Below are 15,819 nucleotides of genomic sequence, written 5' to 3' on the forward strand. Positions count from 1 at the left end.
GCAGGTTAAAAGTCATCAAGATGGTATTTACAGAGACATTAATGATGGTTCGTACTCCAAAAAGCATGTGTTATTTGGTCAAAAAGAGCATGCTCTTCAAATACAGTTATATTACGACGACTTCGAAACAGCAAATCCGCTTGGATCCAAAAAAGGAATTCACAAACTTGGCTGTGTTTATTTTATTTTAAGAAACTTGCCCCCCAAGATCAATTCTGTTTTAATGAACATCCATCTTGTGGCGCTTTTCCATTCAGAAGACTTAAAAAAATATAGCTTTGAACCAATTTTACAGCCTCTAATAGAGGATCTAAAAATTCTGGAGTCAACAGGAATTAATGTACCCTTCTCAGATACTATGTTACAGGGTTCTGTCATTCAGGTTACTGGTGACAATTTAGCTTTACATGGACTGCTTGGTATGGTTGAGTCGTTCAGTGCAACCTACTGTTGCCGGTTTTGCTTAACTGACAAAGCAAAGTTGCAGTCAGTATTTAGTGAAGATGATCCAGGTTTGATCATTCGAACAAAAGAGCTATATTCAGAACATTGCAGTGCTCTAGCACAAGATCCCAATCTTGCACCACTGTTTGGCCTCAAGAGAACTTGTCCGCTCAATTCACTACAGTTTTTTCATTCTTCAGAAAATTTTGCTGTTGACATTATGCATGATTTACTCGAAGGGGTTGTGCAGTACGAGTTAAAACTGCTTTTTCAGTACTTTGTTAAAGACTGCATTTCATCAGATACACTTTCAGAAAGGATTCAGAGCTTTAACTATGGGTACAGTGAAAGAAAGAACAGACCAAGTGGAGTTAAAATTGATGATGGCAGCAAGGACCTTGGTCTCAATGCTATTCAGTCATGGTGCCTTCTGCGCAATACCCCCTTGATATTTGGAGATCTAGTTGACGTGGACAATGATTACTGGAGACTGATACTGCTTTTGATTCAGATTGTGAGCATCGTATTTTCACCAGCTGTAACACAGGGTATGACTTATTTTTTGAAGCATTTAATTTCTGATCATCATAAACTTTTTAAGTCCATATTTCCTGAAAAAAGATTGATTCCGAAGCACCATCTAATGATCCATTATCCTAGATGTATTAGGAAAATAGGTCCACTTATACATATGTGGTGCATGCGATTCGAAGGAAAGCATAATTTTTTTAAGAAGTCTGTGAAAAACTTTAAAAACATAACCAAAACATTAGCAAAGAAACATCAACATCAGTTGGCTTTTCATTGGGAGAGTTTTTATTTTAAAAGATTTCAGTTTGGTCCTTTTAATGAAGTCTCTACTTGCACTCTGGAGGGTAATGAGCTTTTAACTGAAACTTGGAATGTACCCACTGTCTCCACTACAACCTGGGTAAAAAATTATGGAACTGAATACCAAGTTGGAATGTTTGTTTGCTCTTCTGTTGAAAATGAAATGCCTGTTTTTAATAGGATTAGCAGTATTATTGTAAAAGACGGACAAGCTTTTCTTTTGGCCAGTAATGTAATTACAGTGTGTTTCGATGAGCATGTGCATGCATTCTGTATTGAGGAGGTGGGTAATATTTTCACTCTCATTTGTGTGGATGATTTGATGTACTATAGACCTTATGACAGGCAGTTTTCATATGACCGTGATGAGAGAACTTACATTGTTCCCTGTTGTGTTTTTGTTTCAAATTGGAATTAACTGTAAAGGTTTTTAAATGCTGTGACTGAATGTTAAATGTGGTGTACCTTTAATAAAGTTTTTGCAATCTTTTCTGCAACTGTCATGCCATTTTAATTTTGTTGAAAGAACCAAAACGTAACAAAAGTGCTACTATAAATCAGTATTTTCAACACTCACCAATGCTATATTCCAATTACACTGGTGTTGATCTTAAAAGTAGAGTGTTAAAAATTAACACTGTAAGTGAGTACCAACACTGGTGTAGTGCTGAAACAACAACAAATAGTGTTGACTAGGTTTAAAATGAACAACAAAGAGTGTTGAATTTACACTTAAATGTTGTGAAAGATTTAACACTATTAAAAGTGTAAAATTTACACTCTTAGTGTGGACACATATAGACACTTTGCTGGTGTTAAATTTTACACTGTTGGTGTTATTTTTACATCAGCGGTTTTGCTGTGTATTACTGTCGTGTAGGATTTTTGCCACATTTCACAACAAGATAGTCCATACACACACAGCTGTTTAATACTATTCCCTGAACCTACCGAGTCAGTAAAGGACCACAGAAACCCACATTGTGAAATGTGAATGTTTTTTCCCCCCCATTTAGGATGTGGTATCAAATACACTCTTCCACCAGTCCTTACTTTACTCGCATCCAATACCTCAGTTTGTCACGGGGGCATGAATGAAATGTTCCTGAATGAAAGTGAAACTACCAGACTGCAGTTAAAGAAAACATTTTTAAAATGAAACAACAGAAATTGCTTAAAACTCCAGAGCAAACGTGGTTAGCGTGGTGATGCAATGCCGTTAATTGATTTATGCGCTATATAAGGAACATTCAAAAAGCAACTCGGGTAAACACCTTAATCATATTATTGTCTTATTCAGATTAAGGCAAATAATTCCATTACTGATGTCCATGTAAATGTAGTCACTGATGAGTGGCACTGTGTGTAAAAGCTGAAATTCTCTGTCGCAAGGTGATGCAAAAAGTGTGAAACGTAAACGGTCACGCATGTCCAGCAAGAGCATTTACATAGAAATACTATGTACAAATGGCAACCACCCGCTCTCCCTCGTGAAGTTGATATGGAAGTAACTAAAACTGCAATTCATCGACTTACCTTTGGGGCTGGCTCCAAGAAGTCCAGATGTTCGCTGACTGCAATGCTAAATTGGCCAATTTTACAGCTGATAAAACATGTTTACAGCCTTGTACAAAAGATGGTTTTGGTGCATGTAGCTAATATTATCCTTCATGACAGCTGTGAGGGGGTGAATTTTTTATAACTCATCTGTTTCGTTTATATTAAGTTATATTTAGTCTGCATAATTAAGGGCGTGGCCACTTGAGTGACAGCTAGGTCTTGCTGATCACAGTCACCTCAGCTGATTAGCCGCTGAACTCGGCATATACATCGTGTTTTTCTTTTATGTGGCTTTACACAGTCAATTGCCTTTTGGAATTATTTCTTACAATTATCAGACAATACGGCATGCTGCGTGTACTTAATTGTGCTCACAAACAATTCAAGTTGCCTCCATTTCCCAGGTGAGTGAAATTATATACTTACACATCATATCTAAAAATGTATCTGTTTTATTTAAGATACTTTATCATTTATATTTTCTTTAGACCTGTAATGCACTCCAGAATCTGTCAGATTGATTAGCTGTAGGCTATTGAACATTCCTCTGAAATGTTGTCAAACAGTTTTATGCCTGGATTTCATTAATAGCCTTGCGTTTACTAACACAGACTATATTTGAAGTATTTGAAAGTAATTCGCGTTTTCCTCTTGTGGAAAAACATCCTAAGAACAATGCTTAGTGGCTCAATTACATGCTTACATGCTTGTCTTACAACAATGTTTTTAAAAGTCTAAACACTTTATTGATGTAGTACACAACCAAGTACATGTGGTCAGAACACAAACGAGGTAATGAAGTATTAAGCATTTCTCCCCAAAAAAAGCTCATCTAAGCAAACTGCTAGCAGGCATCTGTAGCTCCGCCTCTTTGCCCTTATTTGGTATCCCCCGGTCGGCAAGAACAAAATGGCATCGGTTGCCCATGACTACTTGTAGCTTCATTTGGCTCTTCAGAAACCTATGGGTAACGTCACTGATACTACGTCCATATCTTTTACAGTCTATGACAGTATCCCTTTTGCACATAATGTGTAGCTATATTTGTTTTCACAGCCTTTAATATGAACAGTGTATCAATTGCGATTCACTAAAAAACTCAGACTCAAAAGATTTTGTTTGTTTGTCATCCCTGCGTCATTTGAACTGCCATGAACCCACAGAGAACAGCTAGTGCTGATGTCGAAATCTATTCATGTTTTTACCTCACATGCTTGTAATATAGCAAAGAAATCCACATAAATAACTTTTGTTTATAGAAATTACTTGATCATTTTGAAGCCAATTCTCATTTACTTTTATTGCATATTATAAAGCAACACCCCGAATTTTTGTCAAAAATCTGTTCTTTTTCAGCGAACAAAGTCAGTCATAGATCAATGAAAGATTTTTCTTTTATTTTGGCGTGAAATATTCCTATATGCATGCACAGAATTCATAGAATTGTTTATAGCATTACAAGAATTTCACACAAAAAGCCCACACCAACAGACACTCTCTACTGACAAAACATCATTAAACACTTAGCGCATCAATGCATTTTTTGCTCTATCAAGGTGTAAGATCATCAGAAAGAGGGTTGGAAGTGAGATTTAGCCTTAATTTACGGCGACCATGGATTAGGAGGCACCCAGTGAGGCATAAAATTCCTTGTGCGTGTCTTGTGATAATGCAAACACCCTCATTATGTGTGGAGGAGTGCATACCAGCGCTTGAGTGTGTTGACATTTTAAAGCAAAGCATTTGTTTAGAGAAGTGAAAGTGCTGGACACTGTACTTTTAACCAATTGTTATCGCCAATTACGAACTAAGATTACAGTGACATTCTCATTCTGGCATGCTTCATTTATTGGCCATAAATTATGGTGTCAACAGAAGCACATGGTGTGCGCATGACAAACCATGTATTGGACTTTAGACATTAAATAATGAGAAATGAGACACTTACAAACTGAAATGTAAATCTACACTGTAAAAAAAAGTTGATTCAACTTAAAATTAAGCAACAAACTTTAGGACATTTGAATTTACTCAATTTAATAATTGAGTCAAGTGAAGTAATTGGGTTGAATGTTGAGTCAACTTAAAAATGTCCTGATGTTTGTTGCCTTAAAATTTTAAGTTTAGTCAACTTAGTTTTGTTTTTTTTACAGTGTAGTTTTAATAAAATCCTGAATGCATTTATAACAGCACTTCTCACGGTAGACTTCAAAAACACCCCTGCTGTCCAAGACAATGTGTGGAGGCCCCCCATGTCGGCTGAGATACTTTAATTCTGGGACTTTGGCTGTAATGATGACAAAGCTGCTTGTTTTCAAATGGCATGTAGATTAACGTAATTAACCTTGATTATTTCCCTAATTTTCAGAGGTACGTTCCCACACTTTTTGATTGATGAATTTTCATGACTATCTCAGCTGGTAATTAGTGGATAAGCTTTTTAATCATTTAAACATGGTAATTAATTGTATTGTGATTTCATCTTAACAAATATTGTATTATTTTTTACTTGACATTAGATTCAATTTGTCCATTAATTCTTCAATGCCATTTTATTTTATTCATATCTTACTCGTATGAATAATATATAGAACATTCAACCAAACATACATTTTCACTTATAAAAAATGTGACCGGGCCTGACCTTTAAGCTTGTTATCCTCAAAAACAACCATATAATCGTACAGTTCAATGACAAAATGCATCCTTGATCACTGTCAGCTTCTCCTCCATCACTCTTAGTCATAGCCTTAAAGGTGTATTGCTCGCATTTTATGTTAAATTTAATGCAAAAGTGACAGACTTACAGAAACATAGGGACAACAAATAAAAAGTATTTATTTGTAGAATTTATTTATAATTTCATGTTTTTAATCAACTGATGTGAACGATAACAACTTAAACTAGCTTTTTCTGAAGTTTTTTTTTTCTAAATAACAGTTTTTAGCATAACAAAACTATTAAAGCTGTAGATTGAATTGGGCTGAGGACAAGGACAAAAACAGGTTTTGTAGATTTGTAAAATGTTTTAATAAAGAAAGAAAATCTGAAAACCAAATGAATGACATACTCATTTACAGAACAACTCACACAAATCAACCATCAGTCCGCTTTAGACATTTTTGGGATGAAATACTTTTTATTCACTGTATTTATGTTTTTAGTTCAGGGACAGATAATGTACAATTCTGGTAGAATTTCCCAGACAGATATGAATAAATATATTGCATATACAGCACTTGAACATCCTATCTGGAATTTTATGCTAAAACGTATACTTTTTTCTAAGTAGAACTGTAAAGGGCATTTTGAGCTGGAACTGCAGCTACTGACATCTTTAGAGTTGAAAAGCACAGGTAAGAAACAACAATACCTGTGGTTTCTTACGGTATGTTGAGGTTACAGTGCTCAGCATAACGAAGTACACCCCATTTTAAAAATGAATATTTTTATCCATTTCTCAGTGAATATAGGCAGTGTATTTTGGTGCTTTTAAACAAAACAGATCTATTAAACAGATATATTTATTAAAATAATGTTTTAGTCACCAAACATATTTAGAAATTGAAAGATAATACAATTAAATTCAAGCAAAATAATGCAAAAATAAAATTACAATCTACAAAATTTCAAATATTTTTTTCTTTTTCCTTCTCTTGATTTTTCCTGTCTTTTTTATTTATATTTAATATTTTTCTATAACATAAATTTGGGTGTACTAGTTTTTGGACCATTATCATAAGTTATTTTGTTAGATAAGCTCCAGATTTGGCTTCATCTAATGTATATGCACAAATATAACATTGAATAGCTTCCTATTAAAAATATTAATTTAAAAGATAGATTTGTGTGGGGTGAACTTATATATGCTGAGCACTGTATATTAAGCAAAACAATAATTCTGTGCAGTTACCTACATTTTGGATGGCCTGAGGAAATGTAAATGAACAGTAAAATAAATATTTGGGGGAACCAACCCTTTAGGCTAAGTCCTACTTAACCAACCAGTTAAGCATCAGCTTTGCTAGTTAAAAACAGCGTGCCATTTAAACCCAGTTAAAGCCATATCTTTCAAACCAGATGCTTGGACCCCTGGTTGAAAACCAATTATTTATAAAACACTGCATGAAATGTTTGTTTCCCTACATAGCTGAAAACAAAAAAAAAAAAAACCCTTATTCTGTTCCACCACAATGAAAACCTTTCAAGCAGGACAAATCAAGACAAATATTTCAGGTTTAAGAGCAAGCTGGTATGAATGAAGGCGATTACACAGAGTTGGGCTTTTTCCACAGACGTGAGAGAGAGAATGTAAAAAAGCTCTGGTTTATTTGTGAGTTTAATGAACTCAGCCTCTCTATAAAAGCTCTTTAAGAAGCACCACCACCCCAACCAACCCCCTCCTTCACTTCTCCGATATCCCTACAAGCTTTGCGCGAAAACACCCCCCACATCCCTATGGTAACTAGTGGGATAGTAACGCATACACAATACCCACAATACCCTCCTCCTCCCCTCAGCCTCTTTTGAACCCAACGGAACTGGCAAGATGATAAACCCGCAGTCAAACTTTCCTCCCCACATGTTCACACATACATTGTGATTTTAAAACATACAAAACACATATATGAACTCGAAAACAAGATATTATTTAGACGAAGAGTCGTACCTTTATCATACTTCTTGAGCGGCGTCTTGGCCCGGTGTCACAACAGTTGATCGGCTTCGATCGACCCGACTAACTCCTCCGACAGTCCAATGTCCGACAGATTACGCATAGTAACTTAGCGGAAATCGGTAAACAAACCAATGGTGGATGTAAAAGTACACGATGAGCAGACTGAAGACAAAATTTCGTCTCGTGCGTGAACAAACACTCTGTAGGCACACAACTAGCAGAGGCAGAAAACTTTCCGTGAAAAAGTGCGACTGTACGTGGCTCGCCAACTCTCTCAGGCGATTTAACGGAATAAATCAACCGGATTTCGAGGGTCAACCCGCATCTGTTAAAAAGTTTGGATAGGTTCGGTGGAAGGGCTCAGCCAGAGAGCCATGACTGCAGGCAGCGTCGCGACGGTATTGGCCAGCATCAGTGCACTTGTTGCGCTGATTGCTGCGGGGCGGAGAAAAAAGGTCGGCTGTGATACGCGGTTCATAGTCTGCGCACGGGACGCCTGCCAAAATCATCAGCACTACGACTGTGATATTATTTGTTTGATTTAACAGTGCCCTTTAATTATTTTTTGCTTTGTTTTAACATTCTTCTCAAGATATGCACTGAGTAGGATTAGCAGAAGCGTAACAAATAGACTACATTTACCTGTTCTGCTCTGCTTAGCATGTTTTTACGTCTTCTAAACAAACAGGTTAAAGGCATAGTTTACCCAATAATTTACACTTACTCACTATTTACTTATCCTCAAGTGGTTGTAAACCTTTATGTGCTTCTTTATTCCGTTGAACACGAAAGAAGATATTTTGAAGAATGTTGGAAACCTGTAATCATTGACATCCATAGGAAAAAGCAAATATTATGGTAGTCAATGGTGAAAGGTTTATATTGTCAACAGAAGAAAGAAATTCAAACAGGTTTCGAAGAAGTGAAGGGTGATTCATTGTGGGTGGGCGGGTGGTGGGGAAGTAATGGGGTTAGACGAACCATATTTTTTACCACAAAAAATATATTTTTAACACACAAGCCTCCTAAAAAACAGCACTGGTTGTATGATTGCCGGACCTATGGTTTCTGTGCAGTATTGAGAAAAGTGCCAGGAGTAAAAATGTTACTATTTACCCCACCTGTGGGGCAAGATGTAAGATGTAGAGGGTTCGTTGTAACACATGCTTATGAAGTCAGATTTTAGACAATTTATTTAAAGTCAGTTTACTATAAATGGTATATTTCCTCAGTACTTAACTATGAAAAAAAAACTTTTTTTTGCTTCTACATAGCACATCATGCTTATTTATTTATCTATTAGATAAACACATTTGGATGTATTTGCATTATTATCCATTATTATACCATGCATTTATTTGCATTATTAGCAATCATTTTCTATTAAAAATGTTTTTTATTAAAAAAACATTTTTCTATTTAAAAAGTTCCCAACTTTACACTCAAAATTCTAAATTTATTTAGTTTAATCGGTGTCCAACAGTGTGAGGCTTATTTGTAACACCCTGTTACAACTAAGCCCGCTGTGTTGTGTTTTCCTCAAAACTGGCTAGCAGGGGCTGTGTTTTTTACATCTTTCAAAATGGTTCCATCTTTTAGCCAAGAAGACGGTAATCACAACAATATAAGATTTTCTGTAATACGTTTACAGATTTTTAAAAAATTTAATTTAATCTCATCCACATTTCACCTAACATTTTCAATAATTGGCAGGAAGATGTCTGCCGACACTGTGGTGAAAACCTCGGAGGCATGCCATAGTTAACCCTGAGAAAATACCTTAAAACTCTGTGTTACTGTACATTTTACCCCACGTTACTTTGTGCCCTGTTTGATTGTGAACTATCCCATTAACAGTGATATCTAAGTGCTAGGAGTTTGCATGTTCTAGCTGGCTACCACTGGCCACATAATAATACTGTAGCACCCTTTATAAATTTATGACCAAGATTATGAGAATAATTAATTAAATAAAACTATTAGTTAAGAAGTCCCCATGAAATCAAAATATAATTTTTTTGCTTTTATTATGTAGGTTATATAGCTAGTTTTTCTTGTTCACTTGCAGTGCTTTTCCTTAAAGTCATATCCATCAATATGATCAACAGTTTTAATCAATTGGACTTCATATCTAATCAGATGTTCTGCCCAAACAAATGTTCTTGGATGATACATGTGAACAGGTTTGATTGGACAGTCTGTATGCAAACCTTTTCAAAACAACAAAAATAAAACTTCTATTATTCCCTTTTTTAGTACTCTTTTGTCATCATGGAAACCCAATTGAGCAGAATAATGACACTATTGTCTCCTATAGAGTTTTTTTCAGCTGAAATTCCATTCATTACATAACTGATAGATTTTGATTGAATATAATAGTAATGCTTTGATTAACAAAAACACTCAAGACACCATCTCATTCACAACAGAAGATTTCATTTATTAAAGCGCTTAAATGTTCACGAGAAATGGACGGTTTTAAAAAAAATTTATCGATTGGTATCGAATTCCAGTATCGTGACAACCCTATGAATAACAATAAAAAGTGTTCTGTCAACGTCAACATGAACAGTATAAACAAAGGAGTTCAGGATTAGTTAAGGATAAGGAAATGGTGAAGTGCCCCTCCAAGTAAAGTCATGACATAATTATACATTAACAGCTCATGAGTTCATATATTTAGCTTAAACTTAAATGTTAATTAATACATTAATTAACAACATGTACTAACAAGTAATTAAGGTAGCTGCTATTCACACATGAACTCATGTTAACTCATCATCAATTCATAATAATGTTTAGTTTGCATAAAGTGGCAAAAGATCAGAAGATAATCGGCACACTGCCACTTTAGCTCTCAAAATGTTTATATGTAACAACGTTTCGATCTAAATGGTCTTCATCAGGTTGACCTTCATCAGGTTGACTTAGCTTCACCTGATGAAGACCATGTAGGTTGAAATGTTACATAAAATTTTTTTGGAGAGCTAAAGTGGCAGTGTGCCGATTTTCTTCTGATCTTTTGCCACTGTGTTTGTTTTTGATCGAGCACCTGCCTTTGAGAATCCTAGATGTGTGCACATTTTTGTTTCTTAGTTTGCATATTAATACATCATTATTCATGTACTGTTATTGTTAAAGTGTTAAATGTTATCTTTCTGCACCCCTTCAGGCAGCATCTTTAGCTTGCGAAAAGAAGAAATCCGGAAAAAACTGTATCATCGTCATCATCTGCATACAACCCGTTGTATAGCTGTCTATCAGCCACTTGCAACCACACTTTGTCGCCTACTTCCAGTTCCAGGACGGTCCCGCCAGAAGCCTGGTCCTCACCACCTTGGTAGCTATCCATAGTGTAGATGACTCGCTGACCGTTCTTCATCAGCACCACTTTCACATTACGAGAGAAGACAGTGATATGGTAGGTGAAAAAATATGCTCCCCTGATGGCACACGTGAAGCGCCCTGTTTCAGGATCGTAGTGACCTTGACTGTTATAGAGGACTCTATCAAATCGAATTGGAGCATTAGCAGCTGGTAATTTGGTGCTGTCACTCAATCTAGCTGAGAAAGCACTTTTTGGTATCTCTGGCATGTCCCCTTTTGGACCTTGCTCTCCGATGTCTCCTTTTGAGCCCCTTTCACCACGAACACCAATGCTGCCTTTATTACCTGGTTGTCCGATCTCACCTTTTGGGCCTGGTCGTCCTGGAGGCCCCAAAGGACCCTGTATGCCCTTGTCTCCTTTAATGCCGATGTCTCCTTGTGGTCCTTCAGGGCCAACTGGACCGACATCTCCTTTTATGCCTTGTGGTCCTGGAATACCAAGTTCTCCCTTCTGACCTTTCAATCCCAGTGGCCCTGCGAAGCCTTGGGGTCCCATTTTGCCAGGTGGGCCCCGTTCTCCAGTATCTCCACGTTTGCCCTTTGGACCAGCTATGCCAGTAATCCCTGAAAAAGGAGCAGCATGATAATAGCAAAAGCCATATGCTGTTACAACACTGTCATGGCAATTCGTAACTTTTGCATACAAATTAGTATGATTTGCTTGTCCTCCAATGACAGTTGGGTTTTGGGGTGGGGTTGGGTGCCATGCCTCTTTTTAAAGAGCCCCTATTATGCATTAAAAATTGTCATATTTTGGTCTTGGTGGTCTCCAACAACAATCTGACATGCATGTAAGGTCAAAAAACACTTTCATTGTCTTATAATATGCATTTTTATGAGAATATAAAGAGTTAACCAGATACAGTACAAGTAGTTACAACTAACAAAATACAATTAAATACATGATTTGCAAGCTAGAGAAAAAAAGGAGGCAACCATTTTAATCGCACTTAATTACACCTATGAAATGGATGAAGGAACTGATCCATGAGCTGTGTACTGTAAAGTTCCTTCAAGTTCTGACAAAGTCCCACATTAATAGTCTTTCTGATCCTTAATTTAACAAACGGCCAATGAATCCCCAATCGTAAGCGTGTAGATTGCTGAAGCACATGTCAGAAAATTGACAGGAACGCAGCACAAGGCTGGGGTAATAATGCTGAGGTATTTTTGCAAAATAAACTTCTACCACTGACTCTTCATAGGCTCATCTTTGGGTAGGGAAAATAACATTAACTGTCCCTCAAACTTCAGAGAACAGTGTCTGTGCAACTTCATTCAACTGGCATCTACTACAGTGTTTGTCTTCCTCTTTTTCCTTTTACAGTGTTTGTAGGCGTGGCTGGGGGTTTCAATTTTCTTGGGTCTGTGCGTGCGCTAAAAAAGGGTCAGGCTTGAGTTCCAAATTGACGTCACGTCGACAGTGCTAAAGACTCATTACAGTGGCGATTCATTCAAACTTCTATGAGTCGACTGTTTTATGGATGAATCAATAAACAAGGTGCATTTTCAGATTTAAGCCTCAGCTGGATATTTCACTTCACTTAGAGCTGTGTTACACACTGCATGGAAGGTCATTTTCAAAAACCCATAATAGGGGCTCTTTAAAAATCGTACATTTTCGAATGACTGAACTCGAATTAGCCACTAAACTGACAAAATGTAAAATAGTTACGTTTTCTCATGAGATCAGGCTGTTAATGACTGTTTAATATATGCTATCCAAGTGAATTATATATTCAGAAACACAAGAAATCTCTAATTGAACATCGTAAAATAGATTATGATATATAATATAATGATGAAAACATAATGATAAATTATGTAAGTGCTAGTGCTGGGCAAAGATTAATCGCAATTAATCACATTAAAAATAAAAGTTTGTTTTGACATATACGTGTGTAAATTATATATATTTATTATGTATATATGATTCAGATGTGATAAACTTTTAATTTACATACAACTTCCATCTTATATATATATAAAAATTTCTTAAATATATGCGAGCATGTGGGTTTTTGTATATACATAATATAGCACACACACATATATTATGTCAAAACAAACTTTTAAACTGAAATGCAATTAATCACCATATATCTTTGTTCAGAACTAGTAAATATTAAAAATAATGAGCATTTTTGTTTAATATGGGCTATTTATTTAAAATATAAAAACATTCATAATTTTAACCATGTTTACATTATGCACTTTAAGTGTCAGGTAACAAAATACATTTATTATATAAATATTTTTTATGTATATGTGATTCAGACTACATTACATTAGTTTAGCTCCAACCCTAATCAAACACACCTGGAACAAGATAACCAGGATCTTACTAGGCATACTAGAAACTTCTAGGCAGGTGTGTTGAGGAGAGTTTGGAGCTAAACTCTGCAGGGACACCAGCCCTCCAGGACAGAGATGTATGTTCACAATAAACAACAAATGCGTTTCTTCAGTTTCATGAGCTGTCTAAAAGGCATATTCGATTGTCAAAATGATCCAAACTTGAAAAATATGGTTTAGCCATTGGTATACATCAGCCCTGCAGGCACACAACATCATAAGACATTAATATTAGGTTAGATTTAGGTCATGACGTCAGATGACCAAAATTCAATGTCTAGACAGCATCTAAGGACAATAACGACGTCAAATTACATTGATATTTGGTTAATTTCATTGGGTTCTGACGTCAACCCCATTTTCATTTCCAAACAAAATCCAATTTCCCCATAACATTGGGGTATGTTGGGGTACAACATCAATATGACATCATGTTGATGTCCTGTGCCTGCAGGGAGGGGTCACCAAACTCTAAACAGAGTTTAGCTACAACCCTAATCAAGCACACCTGGAACAAGCTAACCAGGATCTTACTAGGTATACTAGAAAAGTCCAGGCAGGTGTGTTGAGGAGAGTTGGCGTTAAACTCAGCAGGGATACCGGCCCTCCAGGAAAGATATTGGTGACCCCTGGTATACAATAAGAAATGACATTTTAAAATGTATTTCTTGATGTACAGTATGTGATTTTGAGAATGTATTTGTGCGCACAAAGAAAGTAATATTTACCAGAATCTCCTTTATCTCCTTTCAGCCCCGGTTTACCAACATCACCGCATGTTCCTATATCACCTTCAGAAAGCACCAGCAGTTATATACTTTACTATGAAACACTTACAATGCATATACACTATTAAAATTATTATCTATGAAACATTACATTAGTACAAACATCTCTTTAAATCATTCAACTGTTCCTCTCAGTAAGAAATACTGTAAATGGTTCTTTTAAGAATTGTTCACTGAAAGACACTCTGAGAAACCATAGTTCTTCTACGGTCTCACTTCCAAAATCCTCTTTAAAAGAATTATTCTTATGGAGGTCAAAATACTACCAGTTTGAGAAACTATGCCAATGTCTTGGACTTTATGTTCAAAATAGTACAAAAGAATTTATTTTACAACTTTGTTCAACTTGTGTACCTATCTTGCCTCATGACTTGGCTCAAAGGTGACTGATTAACATGAAGTCAAGGAAGTTTTGCTTTCTTTCTTACCTCTATCTCCTTTGTCACCTCTGGCCCCATCTCTGCCATCACGACCTGGCATTCCATTGTGTCCCGGGTCTCCAGGAATGCCGGGGTGACCACAAACACAACTTTTGTCAGAAGCGCTTTGTTCTGCAGCATTGACCAACACAACTAGTAAAAGCATACAGATGAGTCTGGGGAAGAGCATGTTTTTTCTCAAGCACCTTCACCAATAGAGTCCAAAAAATGGTGTTCAGAGACGCATAATGTGCATATCTGAAGATTTGTCAGACTCTGAACCTGTCATTTCATTGGTCAGAAATTCATTGTTAAGATTACTTATTGTACCCAAATGCGTTACACTTCACCTGTGTCCTCTATTTATATTCCTTTTTGTATTTCAGTTTAGATAATAATCAACCCGAAACATGCTACTGCACAACCCATATTAGCATGCTTTTGCAAACAAAAGCCATTGTAAAGATTAATGTTAAACCGAAAGCCAGTCTGTTGCATTTGGCCCATAGCATCTTTTGATTTAATTTGTCAATATTGATTTGGTCGCTTTAGAAATGTTACTGAACATCCATAAAGTCGGTCTAAAGAGCATCGCTGCTTAATGCACATGGTCCCATGCAGCTCCTCTTGATTAAGTTTCCACTTCAGTGACACTGCGAATGCAATCCAACGCATCCCAGCGCTTGACCTTACGAGTGCTGTTCCATTTGGCTTTAAGCGTTTGAAATATGAGAGTCTTGTCTGCCTCCCACTCTGAAACATAAAGATTTCAATTAGAGTTAAAAGGTTTCTATGCCTATATAAGAGTGCATATGACAGAGCTTTAGTGTACGATACCATATAAAGCAGTTTTGGAGTATATAGGTATAGACCATTTTAAAGGTACAGTTTGTACCCAAAATTTGGATTTAAATCTTTGAGTTTTTTTTCTGATGAGGAAACACATTGGTGTCTTTAATGCCAATCTATTATTTAACTCTAGTAGGAAAGAAATACCATAGAAATCAATATGTACTGGTTTCCTTTCCAACATTCTACAAAAAATCTCCTTTGTATTCAAAGGAGAAAAGAAATGAATAAATGGCAAAATTAAATTTTTTTTGGGGGGGAAATGATCCCTTTAAGGCATCATTATTTGACATGGGCTGTTTTATCCTGAATGTCTTCAGTGTTAATTAAGGTTTAGGGCAAAATCTGCCTGCCTATTTTTACATTTTTAAAGCATTATTCTTTATAGGCACTTTCATGTTGGCATGCAAGCGTGTTTCTGCCTTGTTTTAAAAAACAAATAAAAATGAGTTAATAATCAATCAATTTTTAGTTTATATTTCAGTTAATGTGTCAGTTTTTTTTGTCT

At 36.1% G+C, this 15,819-nt stretch overlaps 2 protein-coding genes across 2 annotated transcripts in view; both read right to left on the reverse strand.

Annotated features, from left to right (window-relative positions):
* Positions 1-7,905, reverse strand: part of spata13 (spermatogenesis associated 13) — a 50,748-nt gene extending 42,843 nt beyond the window's left edge. Inside the window, exon 1 of the mRNA XM_056450215.1 lies at positions 7,505-7,905. Coding sequence (XP_056306190.1) covers positions 7,505-7,513 — 9 coding nt within the window. The 5' untranslated portion in view covers positions 7,514-7,905. The remainder of the gene's footprint in view (positions 1-7,504) is intronic.
* A 2,060-nt stretch (positions 7,906-9,965) lies between these two features.
* c1qtnf9 (C1q and TNF related 9) lies at positions 9,966-14,759 on the reverse strand. The gene is made up of 3 exons (XM_056450753.1): positions 14,472-14,759; positions 13,984-14,046; positions 9,966-11,464 (listed from the first exon to the last, which is right to left on the reverse strand). The coding sequence occupies exons 1-3, from the start codon at positions 14,650-14,652 to the stop codon at positions 10,695-10,697; spliced, it is 1,014 nt and encodes a 337-aa protein (XP_056306728.1). The 5' UTR covers positions 14,653-14,759; the 3' UTR covers positions 9,966-10,694.
* Between the last annotated feature and the right edge of the window lie 1,060 nt (positions 14,760-15,819).

Source organism: Danio aesculapii, chromosome 24 (genome assembly GCF_903798145.1).
Source record: "Danio aesculapii chromosome 24, fDanAes4.1, whole genome shotgun sequence".
NCBI lineage: Eukaryota > Metazoa > Chordata > Actinopteri > Cypriniformes > Danionidae > Danio > Danio aesculapii.